Raw genomic sequence first — 23,420 nt, 5'->3', positions numbered from 1 at the left:
TCGGTACTGCGTCGCTTTAACTGACAATTGCGCAATCGTGCGGCATGGCTCCCAAACAAAATTGGCGTCCTTTTTTCCCCACAAATAGAGCTTTCTTTTGGTGATATTTGATCACCTCTGCAGTTTTTATTTTTTGCGCTATAAACAAAAATAGAGCGACAATTTTGAAAAAAATGCAATATTGTTTACTTTTTGCTATAACAAATATCCCCCCAAAAAATATATAAAAAAAGTTTTTTTTCCCTCAGTTTAGGCCGATACGTATTCTTCTACCTATTTTTGGGGAAAAAAATCGCAATAAGCGTTTAACGATTGGTTTGCACAAAATGTATAGCGTTTACAAAATAGGGGATAGTTTTATGGCATTTTTATTAATATTTTTTTTTTACTACTAATGGCGGCGATCAGCGTTTTTTTTCGTGACTGCGACATTATGGCGGACACATCAGACAATTTTGACACATTTTTGGGACCAAAAATATAAATGCCATATAAAAATGCATTGATTACTGTGAAAATCACAATTGCAGTTTAGAAGTTAACCACTAGGGAGCGCTGTAGGGGTTAAGTGTGACCTCATATGTGTTTCTAACTGTAGGGGGGTGGGGCTGGAAGTGTGGCGTCATTGATCGTCTTTCTCTATATCAGGAAACAGACGATCAATGACACTGCCACTGTGAAGAACGGGGAAGGTGTGTTTACACACACCTCTCCCCGTTCTTCAGCTCCTGTGACCGATCACGGGACACCGGCGGCGATCGGATCCGCGGGTCCCACGGCCGCGGTCACGGAGCTTCGGACCACGACCCACGGCTGGGCTCTTAAAGGCGACGTACATGTACGCGCCTGTGCCCAGCCGTGCCATTCTGCCGACGTATATCGGCGTTAGGCGGTCCTTAAGTGGTTAAATGGCGACAAAAAAAACATGCATAGATTCAAAACCACTATATACTGTATATATATATATATATATATATATATATATATATATATATATATATAATATATATATATATATATATATATATATATAATGTCCTGTCATTTACAAAAGCAGCGCTAATTATCACTCCACTCAGCGTGACCAATCTTTTCTTATAATAGTTCATAAGAAGTATGGAACAGAGGGAATATGTCCAGGTAAACCCGCAAGTGCTTAAAGTTGGTCTACAAGGTGCTCTTCACTCCAAACAGCTTCCACCGTGTGTCACACACCCTTTCGAGTATATACTCACCAAAAGGTTGAGTTTAGTAGGCACTAAACATGCAGTATATTCAATCCTCTCCCATATCTGTACTGCAATCGGTCTCCCAAACAGGCTCTTTCGATCTCCTCAGATGCCCCCGAATTATAAAGGGAAAAAAAGACTCACGATGGTGTAATCCCGTTTCTCTTGTTTTATTTATAAATCCTTCATGACATCCATAAAATTGACACAGTACCAAGCTTGGGTTAAAGTAGGTATTATTCACACAGACGCGCCGTCCATAGCATCCAGTAAGACTTGTGAGCATGTAAATGATGGTCGCGTCCACCGCAAACCTCCACAGTGCTACTTCCTTGTCGCTGGAACGCACCTGGAACGCACAGCGTCAATACATCACTTCCTGATGCCGCAAGGTCAACCCTGACGTTTCGTCCTTACGACTTCCTCTGAGGGCTGACGAAACGTCAGGGTTGACCTTTCGGCATCAGGAAGTCGGGATAGTGAAAGGAGGCCAGGGACTTCACTACTTTTTGACTATATATATATATATATATATATATATATATATATATATATATATATATATATATATATATATATATAGTACAGTACCTCTTCAATGCTTAAAGTGTACAAAAAAACAACGCGTTTCAATCAAAAGTTATGAGTCTTCTTATAGGGGTGTGATTTGTAACATAAACACATGTGAATAAACCAAACCAAAAATACAAATCATAATAAAAAAATATTTACATTATATATGTATGGTAGTTTACACAAATAATTACTCAGCATAACATGATGTAGGATGAATGCCCTTACCCGGGGTGGTTACATGAGTGTCCAATATAGCACATAAAATGCAATACACTCCTGACAGAATGACCCAACAGATCATCTAATGGGCAATATAATAGTATAGTACAAATAAGTGAGACGGGTCTATCAGAAAATGAACAAGGCACCCAAAAGTTTTATGCATATGGGTACTTGCACTGACCTTAAAAAGTCTTCTAAAACACTTATTTGTATTATACTATTTAATTGCCCATTGGAAGATCTGCTGGGTCAGTCTGTGAGGAGTATATATATATATATATATATATATATATATATATATTTTGCAGACTGTTGTCTCTTTTAAGAAATTATATTGATAAATACTGTGAAATCTAATTCAGTTGTGTTTGTAACCTTGGTGCCAATTAAAAATCCCAGGCCACTAATTTATCTCTTTGATACAACTATATAGGGATGTGGCACCTTGAAACTACCTTGGGCCTAAATAAGTCTATCAAATAAATAATATATATACTGTATATTAAAGAGGAAGTAAACCCACCGAAAAAAATACACCCTGTAATAAAAAGGCATAATGAGCTAGTATGCATTTTTCTTGCAGGGTGTATTTTTATTAATTATTTACCTAAAATCGAAGCCCCCACAGCAGCGGCCCTTGTTTCTCTCCTCCACCACCCCCATCTCACTTCCTTGTACCACGGCTCTGGCGCTGTGACTGGCCGGAGCCGAGATGACGTCACTCCTGCGCATGCACGTGGGAGCCGTCAGGGATGGCGCGGTCCCATTCAGAAACGGCACGCTCAGTGCGCATGCGCTGTACACATCAGTACCGTCTTTCTTGCAAATTTCTCCTCAACCGTGTAGGCTAAAAAGATATTTCTTGCACCTACAGGTAAGCCTTAACCACTTCAGCCCTGGATCATATTGCTGGTCAATAACCGGGCCACTTTTTGCGATTCGGCACTGCGTCGTTTAACTGACAATTGCGCGGACGTGCGACGTGGCTCCCAAACAAAATTGGCATGGTTTTTTTCCCCATAAATAGAGCTTTCTTTTGGTGGTATTTGATCACCTCTGCGGTTTTTATTTTTTGCGCTTTAAACAAAAATAGAGTGACAATTTTGAAAAAAATGAATATTTTTTACTTTTTGCTGTAATAAATATCCCCAAAAATATATATATAAAAAAAAATCCTCAGTTTAGGCGATGCGTATTTTTCTACATATTTTTCGTAAAAGAAAATCGCAATAAGCGTTTGATTGGTTTGCGCAAAAGTTATAGCCTTTACAAAATAGGGGATAGTTTTATGGCATTTTTATTAATATATATTTTTTTACTAGTAATGGCGGCGATCAGCGTTTTTTTTTTTTTTGGTACTGCGACATTATGGCGGACACTTCGGACACTTTTGACACATTTTTGGGACCATTGTCATTTTTATAGCGATCAGTGCTATAAAAATGCATTGATTACTATAAAAATGCCACTGGCAGGGAAGGGGTTAACACTAGGGGTTCCCTGGGTGTGTTCTAACTGAAGGGGGGGTGGGACTGACTGGGGGAAATGACTGATCGCTGTTCATACATTGTATGAACAGAAGATCGGGCATTTCTCCCCTGACAGGACTGGGAGCTGTGTGTGTAATGAGCGATCGTAGGTGCCCGGCGGTGATTTCACCCACCGGGCACGCGCGCCGGGATCAGGGAGGAGCGGGGGGCGTGCCTGCCCCTATTGGCTGCTGGGAGAGATGACGTATAGCTACGTGATCTCGCCCAGCAGAGCCGACCTGCCGCCGTATAACTGCGGCGGCTGGTCGGCAAGCAGTTAGTCTAGGCTTACCTGTAGGTCTAAGTGGTCTATAGGGGTTCTATAGGGGTTTACAACCACTTTAAAGGGGTTTTTATTATGGAATTAGTCTAGCTCCTACAGCTTTCATTCTAGGGGGCAGTTATTATAACAGGCCAGGATTTTTCAGATTCCCAACATCATATTTCTTTCATATATGCTGGTTAATTCAAGATATCTGAAAAAGTGGTGGAATCTAGCTTTTGACAACCAGAGTTGTTCTTGACACCTCATGAATAAAACGTGTCTGCAAGAATTGTTTGTGTCCCATAGCAATCATGATATTCTTGACAGTGTTATGGCAAAAATTTAAGTAGGAATCTACTGCTGGAATTTGAGTAGGTAAAACAGTTTTGTCTCTAAACCCAACAGATTCTTCCATCCAAGCTATAAAGTGCAGATGGATAAAAGCAGGGATGGCCTTTGGGGTGTGCGAGCTGTGCGGCTGCACAGGGCGCCATGGGCAACAGGGGCGCCGTGCGGCCAGAGCCGTACTAAGTGGGGGACGGACCGCACTGGGGTGCCACACACTGGGGGGCGCCCCCCCTCCGTGACTTAAGCGGTGACAGCGCCGCCGCCACTCCGTGACTTTAGGCAGCACCGCGGCAAATAAGAGCTGCAGAGAGACTCCAGGCACAGGCAGATACCACGATACAAAGGGGTGGGAGCGGGGTGACATCGATGCACCATCCATCCCCCTTCTCTCATGGCCACGGCTAAACTGTCCTGATTAGCGGTGTTCGGCACTTCTCACAGAACACCTGATGTCACACAGGCACAGCCGAGTAAAGCCGCCTCCCCCTATTCATTGTTTATGTGTACAGAGGAGGCAGGGACCTTCTGTGCATGTGCTGCCGCACGCTGATCTGAGGTACTGAATGGGAGGAGTTTGCACTGAGGGGGTTTGTGTAATGTCAAGGGGTCCAGTGATGCAGGGTGCTGTGTAATGTAAAGGGGTCCAGAGGTGCAGGGGGATGTGTAATGTAAAGGGGTGCACACGTTCACTCTGCACACGTTCAGTTTGGTGTGTATTGCTAGAGAGTTTTTTTTTTCTTTTTTGGGAGGGTGCATTTGATCAGCACAGGGCCAATCGGCACTTTCCAGACAGAGGGTCGGGGTCCTGCAGCCTCATAGGTCAGTCAGAGGAGAAGAAAAACTCCTCCTACAAGCGTTAACCAGATACTGATAGAAGTCACAAGACTGATGTATACTGCTGAGGAAAAATAGGTATTTAGCAGTTTATATTTACTAAAATAATTGCATTTCCGTGTTCTGTGTACTGTGGGAGACCAGATATGAACGAATGCAGAATAATGGGTTTAGTAACACTTTAAAACTGACCAGACTAGGCACGAGAGCAAAGCATGGTCAGTTCTCTAGCAATGCTGCCTGCTCACCTCCAATGATATGCCTTGTACTGAGCCCCCCCGCCCCCTTTACAGCCTTTCCCAGGAAAGCTCAGTGTGCTGTTGTTTTTCCTTATGCAGCTGAGAACAGAGGGAGTGTGATCACTTAAAAAAAGGGGGGAAAAGGTATTTATAATGTTTTTTATATCTATATACAAATGTTTTGCCTTTCATTTCTATTTCAAACTGAATGGGTTGTTTTACAAGATGATTGTTTCCAATTACTTTAAGTGTTGAATCCTATGGTTGTAAGCTGTCGGCTCTTCTTCAAATATTCCTTTACTGGCAAACATATGAGAGAAGCATGAAAAGGCTCTGATGAGCTGGGTTTTCTCACCCTTGAAGTGGTGAATTGCATAGGATGTTTCTCATGTTACTCATTCCAGGGGCAGAGCAGCTATTACCAGCAAGTACACCCTCCTCAAGGGTGCATGGCAACATATTTTGCTTATAGTAGTACTAATGTGCCATTTTCCCTCCTCCTTCTCCTCCCCAAGAGCACCTAGCAGCCACTTTATTAGAGAATACTGCTAATGCACCCTTTGCCTCCTCCTCAAGGGCACAAAAGCCCCAGGCCAGGCTAGAGAAAATTTCCCCACTGCTTCCACCCCTCTTGCACTCAACCTGACAGCCTTTTATTCCCCTTACCTGGTGAAGGCAGCTATCCTTACCTAAGGTCCAAGTCTATCATCACCACAGGTTCTGGTGCCACCACCATTGCCACCACAGGAGATGGCTAGTCCAGTGCTGTGACCACTGGTCCCCTTGCCCCATAATGGCATCAGTCCTCTTCTCTATCCTGAAAGGATACTTGCAGGAAGTAAAAAAAGAAATAGGAGATGACTCGGGTTGGTGGTGCTGTATGACCTCGGCTTCAGGTAAATATATATAAAAAAAAAAAAAATTCAACTGATCACTTCAGTAAAAGAAATGGGAGGGGGATATTTGTATGCCAGAGAGAGACTTTAAAGTGGAGGTTTAAAGTGGAGGTTCCATAACAAAAAACAATTTTGCTTTAAACTGTAGCTTACGACTAAAAAAGAAAAAAAAAATTGTTTTTTTTTGTTACTCATCTGGAAATGCCTGTTGCTATGCGGTCCCACAAAATCTACCTTTGAAACCACCTAGGATTCTGACATCATCTCCCTCTAATGCTCCTGGGAAATGTGTGTCATAATTTCCCAGGATGCAGTGCGCTACCCAATTATCACTCCCCATCCAAGACTTCCAGGAAGTAAGTGCCTGTAGGCTTCACAATGCCCACAAGCAAAATGACAACGGTGTAGATATAGTTTTATAAACTATCTTTTTTTAATATCTATGCGGATCGGCGGCGGATTGTAAAATAGTAAGTGACCAGATTTATATTATAAAAACGCAGGATGAAAGGACATACATTTAAAAAATGCTAATTGTGGTTGGAACTCCGCTTTAAATGATCTTCCCTAACCCTCAGGAGCCCATTAAGTCCCTAAAATTCAACAAAGTGTTGACTACAATGCATTTTTTCTTGGGTACAGAGACGTGTAATGAACTTTGTGTATACATTGTATCATATCATATTTGTTGCACACATGTACTGTAGCCCTTGTGATGGAAGCTTTTCTCTCACTGAGATCCTTACAGTCTTGGACCAATGTCCGTGTCAGAGTTATTTAAAGAGGAAAAGGAATGTGCATTTATGACAAGTGACCTAACAACTGTATCTCAAAAATAAATAACTTGGCTATGAGGGCTCTCACAAATAGCACTGTATGCATAATTTTACATTTTTCACAAAAGGAACATACTTGGGTCATACCAGGGATGTTTTCTTTTTCAAGGATATTATATTAACTATAGGCATTTAATGCTTATATGTCACACACTGCCAACTACATTCATGATAACATTCATGAATGTGTACGCACAAGCCAGCTGGAAAATTCTAACTCGGTTTATTTTCAACCCTCTCTAACCCAGCAACAAATATTGCTTGTATTTCAAAATTAGCATATACAATCTCTGTTTTTGAGTCCTTAATCACTTCAGCCGCAGAAGGATTTACACACCTTAATGACCAGGTCATTTTTTGTGATACGGCACTGCATTATTTTAGCTGACAATTTTGCCGTCATGCGGCGGTGTACCCAAATAAAATCAATGTCCCTTTTTCCCCACAAATAGAGCTTTCTTTTGGTGGTATTTGATCACCACTGTGGTTTTTACTTGTTGCCCTATAAACAAAAAAAGACTGTTAATTTTGAAAAAAACAACAACAATATTATATATTAATATTTTTACTAGTAAAGGCCTTGATCTCCGATTTTTAGCAGGACTGCGACATTGCAGCAGACAGATCGGAAACGTAACTGACATTTTTGTATTTTTTGGGGGGAATTAGTAACATTATTACAGTGATCAGTGCTAAAAATATGCACTAACATTGTACTAATGGCACTGGCAGGGAAGGGCTAAACATCAGGGGCGATCAAGGGGTTAAATGTGTTCCCTGAGTGTGTTTACTAACTGTATGGGGGGTGGGATTCCTGGGACAACACACATATCCGTCTTCCTGCATAGCAGAAAGACAGAATCTCTGTGTCATCCCCTGACAGAACGGAGATCTGCCTTGTTTACTTTGGCAGATCCCTGTTTTGTCTCTGCTGGGAACGGTCAAGTCTGCCAGACCTGCTGATTGACTCCCCCGCTGGCCAAACAGCACGTGCCCACAGAAAGCCGTGTACGAGTCCGGAGTTCACCTGCGGCAATTCACGTCGCAGGTTGGCAAATGGTTAAAGTTGATATAAACCCAATCACTAAAGTCTCATATAAGCTTTAATATGTTATTGTAATTTCAAAGGTCATTATTAATATTTCCTGCAGTTTCATCAAAGTAATCCCTTGCAATTCTGCAATAAAGGTCCTTGTTCAGGCACTTCCTGCTATGGGGTGACAATTCCCTGTCTCCCAGTGTGCAAATGTGCTCCAGCATGGTCAATCATTCACACAAGCTTACAATTAAGACCACAATTGGATATTTTAACTCAGGCAAGGTTTGCTGTTGTCACAGTCAGGAATTCTACCCTACGAAATGCCATTCAGTCCTCTCTGGAGGGCATGTATGTAGACAAGAAGTTATTACAAAACGGTTGTAGGAGATCAACAGCACTGAGAGACAACAGAGAATGGAAAAGGGTGAAAACAAGTATTTTATTATAAAAATGTGTAAAGGAAACAAAATGTCTTGAATATAGGTTGTATATCTACTTTAAAGCAGGGCTGCCATTAGAAATGAGACTTTATACAGCCTGGCAGGCCCCGTACATTCTGACAGCCCCCACCCAGCCTAATACCAAATGCCAAAAAAGACCATAGCCGCCGCCCTAAATTGCACTGTAATGTATGTATACAGTACAGTATATGGGAGATATACGGGTACATGTAGTTTCCCTTAATTCAGTGTTTAAGAGAAAATCTGAGCCATAGCGAGCCCAGCACACACTACTTATATCAGGCAGAGGCCATGATGTTGCCTGCAGTCCTCCAAGTATACAGTGCATGATTGTGGATGAGCCTCTCTCTCCACTCACTTCTTGATGAATATTTCAAACATGACCAAACAGTGCCAAATCCACATGGGAGCTCCTTGCTTCTTCCAGCAACACCTCCACACCTGCATTGGCGGTGGTGAGCTGCACATTTTGGGGATCGCTAATCCCTCATTGCACGCATACTGTATACTGCCCTCTTATTGGATAGATCAAAAGTAGAATTGTTTTTTTTCGTCTTCCTGGAGCTTGGTTTTCCTACATCCTGGTAATCATTCCCCACAGTGTCTTAGGACAGGCTGGGACCCAGGCCTCCTTGCTGATGCAATGAAACCCCAACCGGTACAGAAGGGCCATATGTACCCCCTATAAACACTCCTTTTAAAATTTTAGGGCATGGGAACAGCTAAATACATACAATAGTTGCAATAGATAGATTTGAAAAGCCAAAAGAATAGTAATTCTGTTCAGCTGCTCTGGTTTTTATACATCCTGCCTCACTATATTGCAAGAAAGATGACTACGTTATGGTTTGCATCCTTATGTGTGACCTGAGTGCACTGCCTGCACATTGGACTCAATTATGGTTAGTGTGATTAGGTTGGTTGACTTAGGAGCAAGCTGGAGGTTACACTGAAATATGGGAGACAGTAGTGTCATCTGCCTCACTGTGCTTTGTTTCAGAGGTGGAAAAATCGAATTTGTGTTCAGATTAGGGATCTCCAAACTATGGCCTGCTGGTCACATCGGGCCTGCTGCAAGATATTTCCTGGCCCGCACCAACTTGTCCTGCATTTGCCTCAACCAACACCACAACAATTAATGACACTGAGCAGCCAGGACACATAGGGGGTTAATTTACTAAAACTGGAGAGTGCAAAATCTGCTGCAGCTCTGGATTGAAACCAATCAGCTTTCAGTTTTTTTTGTCAAAGCTTAAAGCGGAGCTCCACCCTAAAGTGCAACTCCCGCTGATCGGAACCCTCCCCCCTCCGGTGTCTTATTTGACACCTTTCAGGGGGAGGGGAGTGCAGATACCTGTCTAAAGACAGGTATTTGCACCCACTTCCGGCCACACAGTCTCGGGCAGACTGTGGGCATGACGTCACCTCCCGTCCTCCCCCCATTGTGTGCTGGGAACACTCGGCTCCCAGTACACAGCGGGAGCCAATCAGCAGGCGTAGCGCGACTTGTGCATGCGCTGTAGGGAACCGGGCAGTGAAGCCGGAGCGCTTCACTTCCTGGTTCCCTCACCGAGGATGGCGGGGGGGGGGCAGCAGAGTGACGAGCGATCGCTGGACTCGGCGCTGGACTCCAGGACAGGTAAGTGTTTTAATATTAAAAGTCAGCAGCTGCAGTATTTGTAGCTGCTGGCTTTTAATATTTTTTTTTTCAGCGGACATCCGCTTTAATTGAACAAGCTGAAGTTAGAAGTTGATTAGCTGCCATGCACAGCTACACCAGATTTTGCACTCAGTTACTCAAGTAGTTTTAGTAAATCAACCCCACTGTTTCACTCGCTACTATGATGCTGGTAGCCAGCCAGACCATGGAAATGTGTCACACTGATCCAAAGTGGTGGCATTTAGGGCTATTACAGCATTCCTGCCAGTGCCGATCCTGACCTCCCTGGGGCCCTAAGCAAAATGACATGTCACATTTAAAGTTGAGAAAAGGGGGGTTGCCGAAAATGACACGTCACACTACGCTGCGACAGAAGTGGGGGGATGGGGTGTTCTGCTGTCGGAAATGACATCTTACATTAAAGTGAGAAGCGGGGGGTGCTGACTTCTTACCTCTTCTCCCGTGCAGCTAGCGAGTTGAGAAGCGGGGTGAGGGGCCAAAAATGAAATTTCACACTAGGCGGGGCCTCTAGTAATTTGGGGGGCCCTCTGCAGCTTTGCGGGGCCCTAAGCGGCTTGCATAGTGAGCCTATAGGGCGGATCAGCCCTAATTCCTGCCCTCTGTCTAGACCTGCTCTGTCTCCTACTCTGTGCCAAGCTGTCACTGTACAGTAGGATAGGGGTACCAAGGACATTGATGGAAAGGTGGGGTTCTGATGTGATGGGGGAGGGGGCTCTAAAGTGATGGGAGGACTCTGATGTGAAATAGGGGCTTTGATATGATATGGGGACTTTAATGTGAAAGGGGGCTCTGATAGAAGGGGGCTTCTTATGTGAAAGGGTCTTCTTGATGTGAATTTATTTTTCGGGGTATTTTATTAATTTAATTAAATTTGAATCATTCATTTATAAAACTGATTTTTTTTTTTCTACTATAAGTGTTATTTAAAAATATTTAGTAAATTCAGATTGAAAACAAAACCGATTTTTTTTTAAATCACAAATATACAATGTGAGCCTCGTACTGAAAAGATTAGAGAGCTCTGCTTTAGGTGTTTTTAGAGACCCAAAGTAGTACGGATAATGATGAATTTTACTGTATGTGTTTCCATACAATCAATGGCACTATTTCTCATGCTCTGTACTTGATAGCTTATCAATTATGTAATTTACCTGAATGAACTGAACTATTTTTTCTGCAGTGCATTTAAAATGCTGTCTCCATATCCCTTCTCTACTGGGGCAAGAGGTTTGAAAAAAAATTTCAAGAGTAATATTCAGCTTCAAGCACAAAGGCCCAGAGACCCTCAATGTTTCCCCTGATGACAGCTGATTATATGAAATATACATTGCAAGAAATGAAATTACTATAGAATGTAGAACCAGTTTCTTTATATGGCTTGCTGTCACATAACTTACAGGTGTAATGATAAAATGTATTTCTAAAAAATGTTCTCATGGGAGGAGAGAAATCACTTAATTGCAGCTGTTTAGCTGTAGATAGATATTCTTATTACAAATATCCTTGAAGTTACAGTAGGTAACTGTATCTCTTAACCATCTTAGAAGATGCTTGTCATGCTGCAGATATCATAGATATCTGGAATGCTTAGTCTAAAAACACAAACAAAGACACATTCCCAGCTCAGCAGTTGCAAAATACTTTCTATTGCATTTTACAAATAAAAAAAAAGCAATGCTATGTAAACTATGGTAAAAATGTTGGGGACTTGTCCACCGCCCTCATCTATAGCTGGCCATCGCAGTAAGCAGCATTGGAAGGCTGAAACGGATATCAACAAAGGCCTGGGGAATGCCCAGGAAAAAAACAAAGAAAAAAACAAGCCTACTTACCGACCAGCTGGCAGACAACCAATTAACCTGTCTAATGCCGCGTACACACCATCACTTTGTGATGAAAAAAAACTTTAAATGACCGTGTGTGGGGGAAAACATCGTTTTATGTCTTCTGAAAAACGACAAAAAAAAATTGAAGCATGCTTCAATTTTATGTGTCGTTTTTCAAAACGTCGTTTTTTACTTCACAGAAATTGACCGTGTGTAGCAAAAAACGTCGTTTAAAACAACGTTTTTACACCCGCGCATGCCCAGAAGCTAGTTATGAAGCGAGCTTCAATGGAAAAACGTGGTGAACGCAACCTCGCTTTGCTAGAACATTGGGAGAAAAACGATGGTGTGTAGGCAACTTCGTCTTTGAAAATTGAAGTTTCAAAAACTTTGTTTTTTACTTCACAGAAAATGGCGTTTTTGTTCATCACATAAAGTGATGGTGTGTATGCGGCATGACAGTATGCGTTAAAAACAATTGAGGCACATGCATTCTCATCTATCCATCAGAATGCATGTGCCTCCATTGTGGGGACACTCATAGTTTAGTGTTAGGACCACAGATTCCAGGGTGTCATGACGTGGCTCTGTGCCTCACGCATGCTTTTGCGAATGCGTGCGGACAAAACCCCTGTTTTTAACGCATACTGTTAAACAGGTTAATTGGTTGTCTGTGAGCTGGTCGGTAAGTAGGCTTGTTTTTTTCCTGGGCATTTCCCAGGATTTTGTTAATATCTGATTAGTGTAAGCCCAAGACAGGAAGTTTCTTTAGCTATGCCATAGTGAGATTTAAAGGCCAACTGCCTCTTTCAAAAGGCCAAGCTTTATTTAAAGCGGGGGTTCACCCTATAAACAAAAAAAAAAAATGTTTTTCTTCTAGCATAAAATGAGGCATAGTAGCGCGAGCTACAGTATGCCTGTCTTGATTTTTTTTATCCCCGTACTCACAGTGAACTCGTACATTGAAGATACCGACTCCCCACGGGGAATGGGCGTTCCTATCCAGACGGAGGATGATTGACGGCCGGCTCTGGCACGTCACGCTTCTCCGGAAATAGCCGAAATAGGCTTGGCTCTTCACGGCGCCTGCGCATAGTCTGTGCGCAGGCGCCGTATAGCGCCGTGAAGAGCCGAGACCTACTCCGGCTGTCTTCGGCGAGCGTGATGTGCCAGAGCCGGCCGTCAATCATCCTCCGTCTGGATAGGAACGCCCATTCCCCGCGGGGAGACGGAATCTTCAATGTAGGATTGCACTGTGAGTACGGGGATAAAAAATCAAGACAGGCATACTGTAGCTCGCGCTACTATGCCTCATTTTATGCTAAAATGCTGCTATGGAGGGTGAACTACCGCTTTAATAATCCAAAAACATTCAGATTAGAATATTCATCTACCAGTTGTGTAGGGCAATGGCAGTAATGGATTACCAGGCTTTATCGCAGATATGTATTCATTCTACAGCTGGGCCTATTTATTGTGACAAAATAAATAAATGCAGAATAAATTAAAACAAAACCTCACATAAAAAGTGAAGCTCTGCTTTTCCTTCTCATTCCCCTCTTATCTACCACTTTTGCATATTTTTTTTTTCGGGGAGTGGTACCTAGTTTTGACAGGTACACACTCCCACTTCTGCTGGAATCACCTAGGTGATCCAAGCCTGCAACCTCCTGGGACACATCACCAATCTCAGGAGGCTGCGGGTTATTCAGAAAGGGTATTGCTAATCGCAGATGCGCATTTGGGGAGCCAGCTGTGAAGCCGAAAACATTCATAGCTGGATTTCCAAAAGGCGTCAAGCACCTGAAGACCGATGAAAAAAACGGCCCGGGCGAGTGTCTGTTTATTAAAAGTCAGCAGTTACAGTATTTCTAGCTACTGACTTGTATTTTTTCCAGAAACTACTGTTAACCTATAACAACCAGTTCAAATTCACCTTTATCAAACTAAACTAAACTGAAATCAATAGTTATTTTTCAGAAATATTTCACTTTTTTTACATTAATAGTTACATTACCTTGCTAAAGTATATCTTAACTTTTCTTATTTAAAATTTGGATAGAATAGGGATGGCTAAAACTCCTATCAAGACTATTTTGTTGTCTGTATTCCTTTAGGAAATTTCTTTCACCATCTATTTTAAGACATAACAGAAAATGAGGAGATTTTTTTAAAGTAAGGGAAATCTTCTCTTGGGGCACATTCACACCTATGCGTATGTGATTCAGCTGCATTTTTTTTTTTCATGCTTTACTTGGAATTTTTTATATTTTCATTTGACATTTGTCACAATACCAAATATACCCATTGAAGGATTTATCATTTATGTCTGTTCTGGTGACAACAAAGAAGGCTAGATTTCCCTACTTTGGGTCCTGGCGACAATGGTTACTAGAACAAATAGAGAGGGTAAATCTCCCCATTTGGGACAAAGACAGCTCTAACCAAAACCAAAATGGGTTTTGGATACACTTCTCCATGAGATATACTTCTCCCCTTGGTCATGAATGTGGTCATCTCCTCCCAGTGTTCCTTCCAGGTCCTGACTCTGGTGGCTGGGCCGCAATGATGTCACTTCCATGCAAATGCATGGGAGTCATATAATCCCAGCACAGAGTATATAAATGTGTGCTGAGCTGCACATACGCAGCTCAGAGTGCACAAACAATGATAGGGATTGAAAAGGCTTTATGACAAAAGAAACCGATAGGGTCTCTTCTGACATAAAAATCCTACCTTCAGATTTAGTTATATTTATAGGTTTAATTCTGGTTTAATAATGGGTACCTGCTTTTGACAGGTACCTTTCCCTACTTCCAGGAGACTGGGTTGCAGCTCCTTCCCTTGGAATTTTGGGCCCATCCCTCTTCTCATCCCCCGGGCCAGTTAGAAAGTACAGCGTGCTTCACGCATGCGTATTAATGAACAGGCTGTGAGGCCAAAACGCTTCACTGCCGGGTTCCCTTACTAAGAATGGCAGTGGCAGCACCTGTCAGCCGATCCGAAAATCGGCTGGGGTGCCAACATAGCAGGCTCCCTGGATAGGTAAGTGTCCATGTATTAAAAGTCAGCAGCTACAGTATTTTCTTTTTTTTTTCTAGGCAGAACTCCTCTTTAATTAAGTAATTTATCAGTGAACTCTGGCTGATAATTACGGTCTGATCACTAAAATTACCATTTGAGATTGTAGTTTACTGGACAGACAGTTAAGTCCAACATACGTTTTCTTTTTTTTTATAGGCAACATGACTATCCACATCAATCCCCTCAGTAGTGGAGACACTAATGCCTAGTACACACGGTCGTTCTTCCCGTCGGGAAAACTGCCGTGTTTTCCTTTGACCGGAAAAACTGGCCGTGTGTATGCTCCTTTTAGTTTAAAAAATGAGAACATGTTCTCTTTTTTCTCGCAGCGAATCGCAGCGTTTTTTCCCTGCAGTTTTCCTATGGGAAACACTGCGAGGGAGCATAAACACGGCTGGTTTTCCCAACCAAAGTTCTCCTGGCAGTTTTCCTGTCGGGAAAACCGGCAGTGTGTACAGGGGAAAATGGACCGAGCCGGTTCTCAGTTTTCCCCTCGGTTTTCCCGGCGGTTTTGACCGCCGCAAAAACCGATCGCGTGTACTAGGCATTAGGCTCTAAACCATTGTTTCTAAGTTTTCCCAATATATACTGTAGCTACTGTTACTTGTCAATAAATATATTTATCCATCCAACATCTATAGTTGTGAGTTAAATAGTGGTGTCATTATTTCAATATAACGCAGCGTTTATAAGCATGACTGCAGTTTGATTTATTGCTAATAGACTTGTATATACGAGTAGTTCGAGTTGAAAAATCAAAGTGAATACCCGCTGATGTGGAAGTCTCTCAGCAATTTATGCTGCTTGGAAACTCTTTACTAACTGTCAGCACTTGTACTATGTTCTTTTGATGGTGGATTTGGGCTCTCTTTTTTGGGGGGAGGGAGGGGTTTGCCTGAGAAATGTATGTTATCTTCCTGTATTGTTGCTTCAGTTAAGACAGTGATCCGACTTCTGAGGAGACTTCAATTGAAATCAATGGGTATAAGTTGCCTACAAGTTGCCTACAAGTCGGTTTGAAGTGGTACAGGAACCGTTTCTGAAGTCGGAGCGTAGTGTACATTAAGACGGCTCCCATTCATTTTCTCGACCGCACGACTTGGGGCAACTTGGGGCGATTTGAAGTCTGATCCCAGGTCTCCCCAGTGTGAACTGGCTCTAAGTTAAAGAGAAACTTGTTTGTTTTCAGTGTATACACATTTTTTTACTATTTACTTAAAAGCAATAAAGAGTCCAATTATAATGATCTGGCCACACTCCAGACAGGACACATCCCTGGCAAGAGTTAATATTAAAGCCCACCTTGACAACATACAGTGCCTCTCAGCCCAGGTTCACACTGGGTACGATTTGGTACGATTTGAGATGCGATTTCACATGTCAAATCGCATCTCAAATCGGTGGCATTTGCCGGCAATTGTCGGCAATGGCACCGTCCTAATCGGTGCGACGCCGCATCTGCGGCGCTGCACCGATTTAATAAAGTAGTTGCTGTACTACTTTTTGCGATTTCGGGCCGCAATTTACATTGAACCCTGCACAGATGTCTCTTAAATCGTGGCCGAAATCGCGGCAAAATCACGGCAAAATCGATTTTGAATTTGCAGCAGTGTGAACCTAGCCTCAATGCAGAATGACTAATTCTCCCATTGGAAATTATTGGAGCCAATTACAGTGGGAGATATTGGTTAATTACCTGTGATTGTATCACCCTAAAACGAGCACAATGGAAAATAGCTCATTTATCCCAACTATTTGTTGTCTGTTTCTAAATATTTTAAATATTTGCAAATAAGCACTAATGTAACAGCATTGTCCTCGCCTATAAAGTTGCAGGACATTTGTGCTTGGACATTGCTCACACTGCAACTAAATACCGTAGTTGCAGTCACTCATATGCTCTTATACTGTTATACATGTTTTAATGTCTACAGCTTGCTGTATTTTTTTTTACATTTTGATATAATGATATTTTATTTTTCTTTACGCACGTTTTTTTGTTTTTCATACTCTGAATTTCTAAAGCAAACTATCACTTCAGAAAAACAAATTGTTTGCATCCGGCTCCAGAACCTCTTCTCCCAAAATTGAATAATCGTTTTATTGCTTTTTACTTTTTTTGTGCTTTCACCTTTTAAGTGAGAATGACATGTTCTGAATGGGTTAACAACCATAGTGACCTTCAGAACATGTGCGTTGGTTTGCTCATGCGTATGTGTGAAGACAAGACAATTAAACAGGAACAGGGCCTCTGTTCAGTTTGTGCATGCACCAATTCTTTGCCACGTGCTTAGATGTGCTGCAGGGCTTTGCCAGGTCCAGATAGCTTGACAGAGACCTTCGGCATGTCTGCGCATGTGCTGGACCATTAACAATAGCAATGCCATAAGGGGGGAGAGGCTGTAGGGGGACTGAAGTTCCACTTTAATCAATACTTAAAGTGGTTGTAATGGTAGAAGGTACCATGCCATACGTACCTGAGCCCAATCTCAATATAGCATTGTGCTCAAGAGCAGTGGCTCTCTCCACTATCTGCCTTGTCACAGGACAGAGAAATAACAGTGGGAGCCATTGGTAAAAAATAAATAAAATAAAAACTTCTGTTCACAGGATCCCCCTCACCATACTTACCTGTGCCCAATTTCAATTCAGTGCTGTGCCAGAGAACACTGCCCACTCTCTGCCTCTTCACTGGACAGAGAGGTAACAGCGGGCTCCCGCTGCTGTCAATCAAATCCTGAGATGAGTGAGCAAGGAGAAAGGCCGAGCCACGCCGCCATAGTGGCTTCCTATGGTGGCACACCAAGAAGAAGAGGAGCTAAGAGCACTGGCGGGAACCCAGGAAGATGGGCATCTAGCTGCACAGCAGGCAGCCCAGCATTTTAGCACACCCAAGAGGCACAGGTGCAACATGCAGCCCCTATGCTCTGTGTTCAGTGATGAATGGCCAGAGCAAATGCCTGGAATGCAAAAGACCTGCATTCTGGGCATTCACCTCTGAATGCATAGGGCCCTAAATACGAGTATCATTCTACAGTGTTCAGCCCCATCCAGCCTGCCATAGACTTTCACAAGCTGGACATTGCACCTGTGCCTCCCAAGTGCACTAAAATGTTGGGATGCATGCTGTGCCGTTAGAGGATCCCATGTGCAAAGAGTCTAATTCAGGCATCATGACTAAGGTTTGGTAACCTGCAATATATACTCACTGGCCACTTTATTAGGTACACCTTGCTAGTACCAGGTTGGACCCCCTTTTTCCTTCAGATCTGCCTTTGTGGAATAGATTCAACAAGGTGTTGGAAACATTCCTCAGAGATTTTGGTCCATATTCACAAGATCGCATCACACAGTTGCTGCAGATTTGTCGGCTGCACATCTCCTATTACACCACATCCCAAATGTGCTCTATTGGATTGAGATCTGGTGACTGTGGAGGCCATTGGAGTACAGTGACCTCATTGTCATGTTCAAGAAACCAGTTTAAGATGATTTTAGCTTTGAGCCATGGTGCATTATCCTACTGGAAGTAGCCATCAGAAGATGGGTACACTGTAGTCATAAAGGGACATGGTCAGCAACAGTACTCAGTTAGGTCGTGGTGTTTAAACAATTGGTACTAAGGGGCCCAAAGTGTGCCAAGAAAATATCCCTCAAACCCTTACACCACAACCAGCCTGGACCGTTGCTACAAGGCAGGATGGATCCATGCTATTATGTTGTTTATGCCAAATCCTCACGCTACCTTCGGAATGTTGCAACTGAAATCAAGACTCATCAGACCAGGCAATGTTTTTCCAATCTTATATTGTCCAATTTTGGTTAGTCTGTGCAAATTGTAGCCTCAGTTTCCTGCTCCTATCTGACAGGAGTGGTTTGGTGTGTTGTGCATTCAGAGATGGTATTCTGCATACCTTGGTAGTAATGAGTGGTTATTTGAGTTATTGTTGCCTTTTTATCATCTCAAACCAGTCTGCTTATTCTCCTCTGACATCAACAAGGCATGTTCCTTCACACAACTGTAGCTCACTGGATATTTTCTCTTTTTCGGACCATTCTCTGTAAACCCTAGGGATGTTTATGTGTGAAACTCCCAGTAGATCAGCAGTTGAAATACTCAGACCAGCATGTCTGGCACCAACAACCATGCAACATTCAAAGTCACTTAAGCCCTGGTTCACACTGGGTACGATTTGGAACGTTTTGAGATGCGATTTGACATGTCAAATCGCATCTCAAATCGGCGGCAATTGCACTGTCCTAATCAGTGCGACGCCGCATCTGCGATTTCAAAAAGTAGTTCCTGTACTACTTTTTGCGATTTCGGGCCGCGATTTACATTAAATTGCGGCCGAAATCGCGGCAAATCGCGGGCAAATCGCGGTAAAATCGCACATTTTACCGCGATTTTGAATTCGCAGCAGTGTGAACCTAGGCTGAATCTCCCTCCTTCTCCATTCTGATGCACGGTTTTAACTTCAACAAGTTGTCTTCAGTTAGTCTAGATGCCTAAATGCATTGAGCTGCTGCTATGTGATTGGCTGATTAGCAATTTGTGTTACCAAGCAATTGAAGAGGTGTACCTAATAAAGTGGCCGGTGAGTGTAGTATATTTGTTGTGTGAGGTTTATATACATTTTAATAAATATTGTTCTCGTTTACAAGATTTACTCTAGCATGACGTGTGGTTTACAATTGACTTTAAGCAAATTAAATCAATGTTATGTACTGATGTGTCTAAATGTGTTCAATGAAAGCTCTGCTATTATTTGTTACACCATAGATGTTCCTTGTAGTAAACATAATTAGCATAAACTTTGCATTGGCACACTTCTAATACAGCCCGCGTTCAGTGCAGGCTTTCAGACACACGCAGACCTCTAAGGGTGCTTTCATAAAGTGCCAGTGGTGAGCAATAACTCTGTGTTATACCAAGTAGGTGGATTGCTGATCAGTCGGCATGCCATTCTGGATTTGGCCTTTATGAATTGTTTTACAAGCCCTAGAGCTGACAATGAAAGCTTTATTGGATTTCCTCAATTAGCAAGTATGATGCCCGCTAAGAATGGTGGCAGTAAATATTAAGCATTTATTCCAGTTCTAACATACATTACTGCCTGGCGCATTGTTTTAAAAGAATCCAAGTAACTTGTTATTTGTCTTCATGTTGCAGACTGAGAATGTTGATATCTGTCTGAGCTTTCTGGCAGCACGAGGAGTTAATGTGCAAGGCCTCTCATCTGAAGGTAAGACAATCCGCAGTGTACCAGCATGCTCTCCTGGCTCAGTCTCTTCACATTGATGATTTCAAAAGCAGATAATGTCCATTTCGTTGATATTCATCATTTGAAGTAGGCTCATTTATGTTCCTGGAAACCTATACCGGCTGTAACGTCCATAATTTACTTCATGTTCTGGAATGTAACCATTGAAGTGACAATAACAGACCTTGCATAACCTTTTATGTAGGCCTCATGCACACTAAATGTATTTTTTTCTGCTGTTTCTAGGGGCGTCTGGCATATTTTTATATTTTTTCACCTCTAAATGCCCCTGCATAGAAGCCTGTGTCCATGCTTGGCTCCCAACTGTCCCTGATTTCGAAGGACTGTCCCTGATTTGTCCCTCTGTCATACCTCCCAACATTTTGTGATGGGAATGAAGGGACACCTACTAACTAACGTATGTAGGCAAAGGACACGCTCCCTGCCACACCCCCTTAAAGGAGAATAAAAAAAAAAAAAAAAAAGTAAAATAAATCCACAAGGACTTTTTTTTACCACTACTATTCCTTTATATTGGCTTTTAAAATGTACAAATGCAGCAATTTAGAAATTGGATGAAAGGTTTAGCACTGGGAAACACTTTTAGAAAGATAAAGGGCCAGATTCTTAAAGACTTACGACGGGCGTATCAGTAGATACGCCGTCGTAAGTCCGAATCCGCGCCGTCGCAACTTTAAGCGTATGCTCAAACTGAGATACGCTTAAATGTTGCTAACATACGTCAGGCGTAAGTCTCCTACGCCGTCGTATCTTAACTGCATATTTACGCTGGCCGCTAGGGGCCTGTACGCTGATTTACGCCTAGAATATGTAAATCAGCTAGATACGCCAATTTTACGAACGTACACCTGGCCGTGGCAGTAAACATACGCCGTTTACGTAAGGGGTTTTCAGGCGTAAAGATAAACCACAAAAAACATGGCACAGCCAATGTTAAGTATGGAAGTCGGAACCGCGTCAATTTTTTAAAATTTTACGTCGTTTACGTCGTTTGTGTAACTCGTCCGTGAATGGGGCTGGCCGTAATTTACGTTCACGTCGAAAGCATGACGATTTGCCGATGTCATTTGGAGCATGCGCCGTTCGATCGAAACGTCATTTACGTGGGGTCACAGTTAATATACATAAAACACGCCCACAGCTTCAACATTTGAATTAGGCGGGCTTACGCCGGCCCTAATACGCTACGCCACCGTAACTTCGGCGGCAAAATCTTTGAAAATACCATACTCGCCTCTCAAAGTTATGACGGCGTAGCGTATAGGAGATACGCTACGGCCGCCTAAAGGTATGTGAATCTACCCCAAAAAGTGCATTTTATATACAACTATATGGATCAGACCAAAATGAGGGACAAATGATGGGAAAGAGGGACATTGCTCCAAATTAGGGACAGTCCCTTAAATTCAAGGACAGTTGGGAGCTATGCCTCTGTCCCTCTTTCCCCCTCGTGTGTGCCTCATTTTAGTCTGATCTATACAAGTGTATATATAATGCCCTTTTTATCTTTATCTTTCAAATGATGCTAACCCTTCATCCAATGTCTATATTGCTGCATTTGTAAATTTCAAAAGCCAATATAAAGGAAAAGAAGTGGTGAAAAAGCACTTGTGGGTTTAGCCAATCATTTTTTTTTTGTTTAATCGTCCTTTAAGGGGGCGTTGCAGGGGTGTCCTGCGCCTACATACTTTACTAATAGGTGTCCCTCGCTTCCATCGAAAAAAATTTGGGAGGTATGTCCATGCGTACATAGGTGTTCAGAGGAGTTTAGAAGCAGGGGATGTAGAAAAAAAACAAACACTGCCAGTGTGTGTTGAGGAGCAGCAGCGTTTTGGCATAAAAAATGCTTGGTGCGTGTAAACGCATCAAAACGCTCAGTAACGCTAGGTGCATTTAGCGCTTAAGCGTCAATTCATTTAAATGGCCAGATTATTCTGGCCAATGAAATGAATTAATGCCCAAGCACTTGATGCGTCTAAACGGGCCATGCGTGTTTACAATCGTCAATCTTTTTTCTGACAAAATGTTGCTATCAGGAGGAAAGGAGTCTAGAAGAGATAGAGAGACGTCCGGTGTGCATGAAGCCTAATAGAGCTTTGGCAAGATGGCACCAGTGTGAAGAATAGACCTTTGTGGTCATGGAAACATTTTATAAATGAAAATCAAAATACTGTGAAGATTGTACAATAAAGAATCTTTATTGAGACCTACTTATATTGGCATTTGCATTGTAAATTTAAAATTTGTTCTTTGTATTCTTTGTTTTAGTTTCCAGCATTTTAATGATAAAGTAAACCAGATTATTGTTGATGTCTTTTTAAAATGGAAACCTGCTATCTACATCTGCCCTACATGTGTCTAACTTATTTAGTTTTCTGTTATATGAGCACATATTGTTTCATCTCTGCTCACTGTGCAGAGACGGACCTGTCAGAGCCCTGCTTTACTCTATGGGGAGATCAGATGAAAACGGACCGATTCGTCTATTTTCATTCGATCCTCCAGCAGGATGGAAAATAGTGTTTCACCGCTGACATCCGCTGCTCGTAGAGGTGAATGGAGCGTTCGATCAGGTCCATCTGAAAAACTGAAAGGCGGACCTGATCGGATCGCCCGTGTGAAAGGGGCCTAAGTATGCATTTGCCTGTGCATTGTGTTAATGTCTTTTACCATGCATTTTTACAACACAAATTAAAGGGATTGTAAAGACAAAAATATTTTCCTCTTAAATTAAAGTCTGACAGTAGCTGATAAAGTAAAAAGTAATATTTTGCATCATAACTAGTTTGATACCTGTTGAAATCGAGCTGTTTTATTCACCTCCGTCACTCCTGAATCATTATTCTCACTGACTTCCTGGTTTGCGGTGCGCATTTATTCTTTCTACGTCACGGCCTAATGGGAACTACAGTTCCCATTAGGCTTAGCCTCCATGCCTGTGAGGGATAAGAGAGCATCTTCACGCAGGGCTGTAGTCATAGGGAGGGGGTGAGCACATTCTGCTTTCCACCATGCAAAACGGCTCAGATGCTGGTGGAAAGCAAGAAGAGGAGAGACAGGAAATGGCATT

The 23,420-nt window shown here is 42.4% G+C and overlaps 1 protein-coding gene across 14 annotated transcripts in view; it reads left to right on the top strand.

Annotated features, from left to right (window-relative positions):
• The window catches only part of NAV3 (neuron navigator 3), a 789,636-nt gene that overhangs the window by 514,491 nt on the left and 251,725 nt on the right, over positions 1–23,420 (top strand). For all 14 annotated transcript variants that reach the window (XM_040343949.1, XM_040343951.1, XM_040343950.1 and 11 more), the window contains one exon: positions 20,239–20,311. In XM_040343949.1, coding sequence (XP_040199883.1) covers positions 20,239–20,311 — 73 coding nt within the window. The remainder of the gene's footprint in view (positions 1–20,238; positions 20,312–23,420) is intronic.

This window comes from Rana temporaria, chromosome 3, assembly GCF_905171775.1.
Source record: "Rana temporaria chromosome 3, aRanTem1.1, whole genome shotgun sequence".
NCBI classification, from domain to species: Eukaryota; Metazoa; Chordata; class Amphibia; order Anura; family Ranidae; genus Rana; species Rana temporaria.
This window is presented reverse-complemented; position numbering and strand designations above follow the sequence as displayed.